This window comes from Bison bison, unplaced genomic scaffold, assembly GCF_000754665.1.
Source record: "Bison bison bison isolate TAMUID 2011002044 unplaced genomic scaffold, Bison_UMD1.0 scf7180017864482, whole genome shotgun sequence".
Classification (NCBI taxonomy): domain Eukaryota; kingdom Metazoa; phylum Chordata; class Mammalia; order Artiodactyla; family Bovidae; genus Bison; species Bison bison.
Genome location: NW_011495042.1, coordinates 4996815 through 5006426, shown reverse-complemented (window position 1 = coordinate 5006426; position 9612 = coordinate 4996815). Strand labels below are relative to the sequence as shown.

The window sequence follows — 9612 nt, the reverse complement described above, 5'->3', positions numbered from 1 at the left end:
CCCCCTGGCCCCCCACCCGCCGTGGGTGCCGAGCCGCCTCACCATCCACAGGATGGAGCCGGTGGGCTGCTCGACCTGCTGAGAACCACTCCAGCGCGACTTCACCGTGGCCAATCCAAAATCACCGATTTTCACCGTCAGGCCTTCATGGAGAAATATATCTCAATGCTCGTTAAGGACACTAGTTTAGAAGGACGGTCCCGTTCCTCCTGAAAAGCCACCCTAAGTTCCCCTGGCACCGCCTCTCGGCCTCCTCTGCACTGGACCTGCGGCGCTGCCGAGGGGACCAGAGCCAGGGGCCCGGCCAACCCTGTCCCTCCCGCTACGCTCACAGGGAGCAGGGCTCCCTGCAGCCTGCAGGGCCCCACACCCCAAGACTGTGAGCACGGCCCCGCAACCTGTGCACACTGTCTCGGCCTGCGCCTCGCCCTCTCATGACCAAGGGAAACACCTCAGTCCTGAGTGCTGTCTGCCTTCAGACATTTCCCATGAGAACAGATACCGTAGTGACTTCAAAATCAGAACCAAACTTGCCTCTGTCCCAGGTAAAGTAGTCTGGCAGTTTAAGGCCTCGTGTGCGATCTGCTGATGCCCAGTAACCCGTACCTCCTTAGAATCTGGTGTCTGCTCTCCTGGTGTGATGTGTTGGCCCCCAAACCCACCACTAACAGGTTATTTCCTGCCTCAGACACATGCCCCAAGTAGGTCACATCCCAAATTCCAACCCAACACAACTGCTGTGCCTCCCACAGGCCAGAAGCAAAGCTTCTGGCCAGAAGTAAAGCCTGCTCCTCAGAGAGGCTGGGGGCGGGAGGCAGGCGTGCACTTGTCTACTTCACACCCACAGCACCAGAACCGCCTTTATTCATTCCCCTTCTGCAAAAGCACATTAGAGTCAGAAAAGGGTTGATTCCAACGGTCTCTAAGGAAACCACTTACGTACATTTAAGAAAGACAATTTCAAGTAATAATTTTAAAAATCTTACAACTTTCAACTTGCATCTACTTTCTGACCAGATATAGTCCACAAACCAGAAATAAACATGAGACAAAAGGCCCATTCCCCCAAGTTAAATTTACTAATACATAGCATTCTAAATTAGGCCTGTTTCAAGCATAACCAAAACAAGTATCTCAACTTTCGTGGAACTCTTTCCAAAGTCACTTTTGCTGAAGTAAACTTTAAAAGTCTTCTAAATTTAGAACTGAGCAGTCTGATGAAACCACCATCAAAGGATACTATTGGATTTCATGTCTCTGTGGATGATGTTCTTTGCATGCAAATAGCTGTGAAGGGAAAATAAATCTATTAAAACCAGTTTGAGAGACATTGGTAAAAAGCAGCTTCCTTCAAATTACATCAAAGAAGCAAACCACTTGGAAGGCCTGACTCCTAGGTGAGGCATTATGCGGTTGGCCAAAATGTTAGTTCGGTTATTTGTTTGCTTGCATCTTACAGAAAAGCCTAACTGAACTTTTTAGCCACCCAGTACGGGTACTGGTCCTGCCCTGGTTCAGTGTGGTCCCCGTTAGGACTCAGACCTGAAAGTGAGGCCACAGCACAAACAGGAAGGGTCGTCTTTTAGCATCAGTTTTATTCAAAAGGTAATTCTGACAACCCAGATGTCCATCAGCTGACAAACAAGTAAAACCGTATCTGTACAGCGGACTGTTCTCCAGCCACAGAAAGGACTGCAGTACTAACACGCTGCAACGCAGATGAACGCCTCAAAAACGTGCCAAGGGAAAGAAGCCACACACAGAAGACTTCCATCTAATTAATATTGAAAATGTTCTAAAATTAGATAGTGGTAATGGCTGCACAACTCTGAATATACTGAACAAACAAAAAAACCTCAACTCTAGGGGTGAATTTCATCTCTAAAAAATGAGTCACTAGTCATTTCTGAAAACGTATAGCATGCAAATTCTGTATGAATTTTATAAGCACGACAGGAGATTTTATAAACCACTTCCAAGCACAACTTTAGTTCAGGGAACTTCAAAGGAAAACAAATTATCAGAAAAGTGACATCTAATAAACCCTCAGGTGGATAAACCACACTGGACGGCTACGCCTCCGAGGCGTGGTGCCCCCCAGAAGCCGCCGGCCTGCTCTGTGTTCTGGGGTGTCTGGCTGAACTCTGAGGGCAGCAGCTGGAACCTGAATCTGAGCCCCAAGCAGGTAGACAGCTCAGGCAAAGAACAACTTTCTCGTTCTTTCAGTCCACCCCACAGGTTCACTTCCAGTGGGCAAAAATATCACAGAATCCACTTAACAGACTTAGCTTTCCCTAATCTTGGTTGTGATTTAGGGACAAGGTGCACAGACCCCAGACCTCCTACTCGTCAAGCCATCCACTCACTCCATTCCCTGAGCCGTCTGCCGGGCAATGTCAATCAGCTGGAACATCTGGAACTTGGTCTCCTGGACGTGCAGGTGTTTGTAGAGGCTGCTGCCCTCGCACCACTGGGTCACTATCGCCAGGTTGTCCTTCGTCATGTACCCCATAAAGAGCAGGATGTTCACGTGCCGGGTTTTGCTGGAGGGGGAGGAACAAAAGGCTCTGCGCTTCTGCCAACAGGGAGGTGCATCCTGCCCCTGAGCGCAGCCGGTGTGCCCCGATGCCACTGTGCTGACAACCCCGGGGCTCACAAAGCAAGCACGGCAGACTGCGCCCACACAGCCGCTGCTCTGGGCTAGCAGGGCGGCCGCCCGGGTGCCGGCCTGGACGGCAGAAAAGGCATCCCCTCCCAGCAGCACAGACCCACCAAGCTCCCCACAGGGGTCACAGGGACTCCACATCTGCGGAGCCCATCCATTCAGCCTAGTCCTGAGTCTAAATAGGGACTCCACAAAGACTGAAAAGCTGATGGTTTTGAAGTCCAAATTAAGGCCATTTGGCTATAAAGAGTTCTTGGAAATAAATATGAAAATAGAACCTATTTCTCTCTATGTCAAACCAAAACCCAGCAACAGAATCTGAGCTGTTGAGGTGGTGAGCCCAGAAGCAGGGGCGGTGGAAGGCTGGTGTCATCAGAGCGGCTCTTCTCAAGGCCTAACAAGCACAGGAGCTGGAAGAAGGTTCCACTCCTTTCCACTTGAAAGGGAGCTTGCCCCCAGAGGCAGGTCCCGCCCGCCCCTCCAGAGAGCCGCAGAGGCCCACTCTCCACTCACCGGAGGACAGCCACCTCATTCCTGAAGGCCTGGAACTGCTCTGGGGTGGGGTCAACGACCTTCAGAATCTTTACTGCAACGTCTCCTGCAAATGAGTTTACAGTCAGTGCAGCTGAATGATCTTAACTTCATTTTTCATGTACACTCGTCTGAGGAAGAGATAGTGAATCCCTTATTCAAAAATCACAGCCCTACACAGAACAAATACTATGCCAATTTCTGAGTTATTCAAGAGGCTGAAAAAAAATAGGTTATACTACTATCCTTAAAATTCCGCCCCACAGGCCTTGAACTAGCTCGGTTTCAGCTGTTCCTGTCAAGCCTGGCGTCCCTGGTGGTGAGGTGACCGTCACAACCTGGGCCCGTGAGGACGACAGCAGCGGGGTGTGAGCTGCCCAGCAGATGCTGAGTCTCCGGGGCCAGAGGCTGGTGCCCAGAAGCGGGCCAGTGACAGCCCAGATGCTCCTTGCACAGATTCAAAGATCTGTATTGTAATGAAGTGCCTCTGCCTTCAATCCCATTAGAAACCAGTCCTATCGATGACCTGTGATCGCTCACTGCACCCTGACGTGCCTGCCTTCATGGGTCAGCACCTCCTTCCATCCTCACAGCTGCCCTCTGACGTTAGCATTGCTGGCCTCACCCTACAAGCAACGCACAGAGGTTCGGTCAGTTGGCCAAGGTAGTACTGCCCAAAAAAGCCAGAGCCAGGGTTAGAACCCAGTCCAACAGCTGTACTTATAACTAAAATACTGTCAATCACTCTTCCTGTAACTTCAGAAACATCCACAGAGCAATTCTACTTTATAGGTACGGCTGATTCAGAAGCCACTTTCAGAAGAGTTATGTCGTCCTTATAATAGTAACAATGACAAACTGCCTGAAGCCCTATGGGGACGCCAGCTTTCAGGACAAGCGATCAGACAGGGGGAGTCCAGCTCAGCGGCACCTCGGAGGCAACCGAGTCCCCCACATCCCGAGCCCGTGCCCGCGGCAGCACCCCAGCACCTCTGCTGGGGCACTCGTTTCACTTCTGAGGGCGCCAAATGGTAGAGAGATGGTTCTCATGACAGATCGCTGCCCTACCATCTTCGCATCATCTGAAAGTGAAATCACCTAACAGCAGCTTCCACCCTGGTTCCTAACCAATTTCCTGCCACATGAATTTGCAGAGGGCCCAGGCTGCCTGTGGACGGCAGAGATGCACTGTGTGTTCAGAGCCGCCTTCTACCCGGGCAGACAGAGCTGGTGAACCGTGCGGCCCCGACCCCAAGCTCTGATGACGGACAGAGGGACGAGAGTCTTCTGGGTAACTGCCCATTCTGGAGCCCCTGAGCCAGGACAGAATGCAGGCGAGGGTGGTGACACAAGAGGGGAGCGTGTATGTCAGCAGAGAGGGTGGCGGTCTTCAGAGGGAGAGGGGACGTCAACCAAGGGAAGAGGCAGTTTTGGACGAGGAACGCCAGGAACACAGTGAGGTGAGGGGGAGGAAAGAGATGCCAGGAAAAGGCTAGCGTGTGCTGTGACGCCTGCAGTCCAGGAGGGGGGGAGTCTGCAGCACGGGCGCAGGCTCCGCGCAGGCAGAGGTGACGGGAGGCCTGGAAGGGACAGAGGCCAGAATCTCGTGAAGGTGAACCGGCTCAACGCGGCAGTCAGCTGAGAGGCAGGGCCGGGGTGGCGGAGGGACAGGCTGGGGAGTTTGCGGGCGGGAGCCAGGCGAGGCTGGCCATCCCTCAGGGAAACCGCTCCCTGGGCCTAGCCTAATCGGGCACGCCCTTAATATTCAAGGATGAATGTGAAGTGAGTTTTTTTTTCTTTTTCTTTTTACCTTTTTATACGTCAATTAACTTCCCTGTTTTAATCATCTGGGATTGTCTAAAACTTACTATACACAGCCCTGCTTTCTAGAACAGAAACAGAGTGAACCCCATTCCTCCTCTTCGTACTGACTCAGTCAAGATGAGCCTCAGCCTGAGGCAGGGCTGGGGGTCCCCACGTATGGCTCCACCAGCTGCAGACCTCACACGCAGCCCCTGAGTGTCCTTGGTCTGGGATCTGCTGCCTCTTCTAGCCCTGAGAGACTGACCCTGCTGCTAACAGTTTGACAGCTTCAGCTGCTGTCTTCATCACTTTTAATGCATTTTTGCAAATAGGAGACCCCAAATTCACACTCAAAAAGAGACTCGGCTCTCAGGCCCAAAGAGTCTCTTCTGTATGTGAAGTCAGTGGGCTCCGTTCACAGATCTGAGGCCTTCCACCTTGGCTGCTTTAAGACCTTTTCTTATTTTTTATTTTTGTTCTGCAGCTGGGCAAAATAAAAAGCATTTAAAAATCACCAAAACAGCTGTAATTTTTAAGGAATCTAATAAAACATATTATATACAGGAATCAGAAAAGCATGGGGGAGGGGGAAGGAAGCAGGCATAGCATAAAACATTCTAGAAATCATGGTTTCCTTGACCCTCTCCTTCTTCGTCTTCATTTGCAGACCACATCTTGCTTTCTGAGAGGCTGACCTAAAAGTCCACAGCTCCTCACTCCTCTGACTTTTGAGACTCTTAACTGAAAAATTAGAATCCTAAAAGCATTAGATGTTATCCACATTCTAACGGTTGTCTTTATGGAAGTAACACTAGTGCAACATACCTCCTTACAGTAATCTACAAGCTCATAACTGAGAGAAAATCTACAATCTCAAAGGCAGTACTGTGGCAAATCTAATGCTCTAAAAATTATGAACCCCCAATAAAAGTGCTCAATAGGAGGAGGTTTAAATTGGGGCAACACTTAAACTGCATGTACTGGCTTCTGGCAGAGGCTTTAAAATGTACAAAAATGATAAAATGCTCCTAATTGAAGCATTAAAAGAAGTATTTTCTGCTCTACTTCCTGCAATTACGTACAGGCCTGCTGTCTCAGATATAAGCACTCTATCTCACAAAATTGTGTTTTTCTTTTCTAAGGGATCACCAAGACATTTATGACATCTATTTACAAAATATTCAGCAATAGCATAATTTCTCGGTGACCTGGGAGGCAGGCCAGAGTAGTATATTAGATGCAATTTTCAAAAGGAAAGGAATCCCCCTTCATGTAATTTACAAATATTCAGTCCTTTCTCAGTTCTTACAAAGAACCAGAGACTTGTCAGATGATTAGTTATAAGTGGAAAACCCATGTGTTAATGAATAAGCTACTGGCAACGCCGCAAGTGTTCCTCAGTTGTTAACAAGCTGAATCCTAATGCTCCAACACATTTTATGCTCATGACTCCTCTCAGCCTTTGTCCGTTTATGTGTAAAGATAGACATGGTGGCGCCCAAGGTAGAAATGCAGGCACTCTAGACTCTGTGTGTGGTTTTGTGAGGCTTTGTTGGTCTGCTTGCTTGCCTTTTTGTTTTATTAAAATCTGAATTTAGGAGAGATGTCTTTTGGAGAACATGTAGCATTTTCAAGAAAATACTCTATCTGCTGACATTTTAAAGGCAGAGGCAATAAAAACCTGACAGAGAAATGTTAAGTGTGTTGCCAAAATAAAGAAGCGGTGGCTACAGACCTTAAAATACAAAGTTTCTTCCAAGTGACAAAGTGTTTCCATTCAAATAAGAACATCAACTCCATAGAGATTCAAGAATACAGTCTGTGCATTCCTGTCTGACAGAGGTTCCCACAACCAATTTCCAGGGCAGAGTAAAGAAAATCTGCCTTAGGAGGCTCAAGGCTTTACTGTGTGACTGTCTGACCATGGGTGTGCCAGTTCCCCTTCTTGAGACCTTGCTTTTCTGCATGTAAAATCTCTAAGAGCCTTGCCAGTTTTAACTTGCTGGAATGCATGACCCTAACAGACTCTTAAACACATTTAAGGAGCTTCAAAGCGTGTCCCTCCCAGGTTGACACTATCTAGTCAATTTATAAGAAAGAAGAGACTGTGACATTCGACTATAGTGTTCAACCCTTGTTCACCGATTTCAAGTTATCCTGAAAACTTTTTTGTACCAATTATAGATTGTTGAGTCTTACAAAGAACAGTATGCAGTGTCACTGAGACAGAACAGGTACCCTTGGACAGTGCTGCTGTGAGCCCACCTGGCCCTCTCTGGACTGAAACAGGATTTCACCCTGGTAGTTGGTGGGGGCAAGGGGGTACCAAACTTACCATGCCACTTGCCCTTATAAACAGTCCCAAAGGAGCCTGATCCAATCCGAGTGGACAGCATCACTTCACTGGCTTCTATTTCCCAGTAATAGCTCGAATCTCTCTGTCCACGAGGCCTCTAAAGCAAGCACAGATCATGAATATATTCCATGAATGGTTAAAACTCTGTTGAATGAGGGTGTCAAAGAAAGGATCAACCCAATCCATCCATTCCCAGATCTTTTAAAAATACCTATTACTATAAGTCTAGTTTTTGCCATTTGAGAAAATACCATTTTAGTTGTGCCCTGCCTTGCAACAAACCAGCAAGTTTTCCAGGGCAAGTGTGCCAAAAACAGCACTGACATGTATAATTAGCCTTCCCCACCCCTAAAATTAACGGCATCCCCTTTTCTGACTAGGCTTCTCTTGCGGAACCCAGACATGCAGGGGGTGCTGTGGCGCACTCACAATTTTGTTCTTCTCCTGGGTGCTGGAGCCTGGCGCCCGCTCTCTCTGTGCAGGCGCAGGGGTTTTGGGCTGTGACCAGCCTGTTGGGCTCAAATTGTTGGGACTGCTGGACAAGGCTGAAGGGGAGCCTTAAGAGACAAGACAAACAGGATCCACTCATGGATAAGCCAACAGAATATACAACAGCATAAAGAGAAAGAGCCCGTTGCTGTCTGCTAAATGACTTAAGCAAGTACCTGATTCACTGTGACTTCGAATTGCATCCTGAAACAGAAAAGGAAAGCATCAATGTCTGCCTAGAAAAGACGCTCTCCAGGGGACGGAGAGGGAGGGGGGGCTTACAAGAGCAAAAGATTATAAAATCTCTAAATCACAAAAGGTCTAGTTACATACACTAACTTTTCTTTGATTCAATTTATCAAATGTCTGTGGCCAGTATCTCCAGGACTGTTATTACGTATTAGGAGGACTGATGCTAGTTTCTCATACACGATGGACATGACATTCTTTTTTCTCTGAAGAAAGCAATGCACACAGCAGACGAGTACTCTTTAAAGGAAGGCTAACAAAGTTACTATCAAGCTGAGAGATTTCCAATGGTTGGGGATCTTGCTCCACTGAAGCTCAGAAAAGTACTATTTTTCAGCAAGGGATTCAGTGCCCAGTTCATTCTTACTCCCCCAGGAGTTAGATTTGCGAAGGGTAAGCACCACGTCTACATACTTTATCCAAGCCTGAAATCATGGAAAGCTGGGAGACCCGTAAATCCCCTAGTCTGAAACCTACATTTTACATATAAGAAAACATATGGAAACAGGCAAAGGGACACGGGAAGGGCCACACAGCCAGCAGGTGGCAGAAACAGAACTAAAGATAACCACCCGAGGGCCTCAGCCAGGAGCACATCACCACAAATGTTCCTCAGACCCTGCGGGTGAGCTCGGAAATGAGCCACATTCTACTCAGGTGAGAGCTCAAAGGTTACCTTTAGAATTTACTAGAAACCGTTTAGTTGGAACAGTGTAGATCACAGGGCCCTCCCATGAGGCCTACATCCTCATTTTATAAAATGCTCACTTGGAGTATATAAATGACAACAACATAAAACCACTTCATCCCCATATCCTCGAAAAGGACATTTTTCTTGGAAGTCCTACTCTGTTTTGCTTGTGTAACCACAGATACTTTTTTCACAGAATTATTACCAGAATGCTCGCGCTCTGTGGTATCTTTACAAGAGATGAGAGAAATCACAGGCCAAGACCCCCAGCGTTGGCAGCCCCATCTTCAGAGTTTACCAATAAAGCCTGGTTCTAGGGTTCCCCAAACTGGTCAGTCTTCAGAATTACCTGGAGATGTATGTAAGAACACAGATTCCCAAGTCCCTCCACCAGTAGAACTGATCTAAGAATGTCTGGGAGAAAAGGTGGGAAATCTAGGAATCTGCATGCTTTTAAGAATGACAAGATGACTGCCAGGTGGACAATCCTTTATCCCAAAAAAACCTGAATTTCAGTAGAATATTTAGAGGCTGTAGTTTTACTATTCAACTAATCTACTGTTTTCAGTCAAAGCATGGCACAACGTATTTTTATTGACCAGAATTATATACCCCGTGCATTAGGATTTTTTCTTAATGCCATAGTAATTTTCTTCCCTGTTTTTCCTGTGCTAATTTCTACAGCTGGATTGACTTGTCATCTTGAAATCTAAATATTAAAGAGAACTAAGATGGTTTATACAAAGCAAGAAAGTGTACTTTAAAAATGCTGAATCAAATTTTTAAAACACAGGAGTCAAAAATTTGCTTTGCAAAAAAAAAAAAAAA

The 9612-nt window shown here is 47.3% G+C and overlaps 1 protein-coding gene across 3 annotated transcripts in view; it reads right to left on the bottom strand.

The window, feature by feature from the left end:
* Positions 1-9612, bottom strand: part of RAF1 (Raf-1 proto-oncogene, serine/threonine kinase) — a 76935-nt gene that overhangs the window by 1909 nt on the left and 65414 nt on the right. For all 3 annotated transcript variants that reach the window (XM_010862457.1, XM_010862459.1, XM_010862458.1), the window contains exons 8-14: positions 8021-8048; positions 7785-7912; positions 7335-7452; positions 3179-3263; positions 2367-2543; positions 1241-1287; positions 43-161 (exon numbers count right to left, since the gene is read on the bottom strand). In XM_010862457.1, coding sequence (XP_010860759.1) covers positions 43-161; positions 1241-1287; positions 2367-2543; positions 3179-3263; positions 7335-7452; positions 7785-7912; positions 8021-8048 — 702 coding nt within the window. The remainder of the gene's footprint in view (positions 1-42; positions 162-1240; positions 1288-2366; positions 2544-3178; positions 3264-7334; positions 7453-7784; positions 7913-8020; positions 8049-9612) is intronic.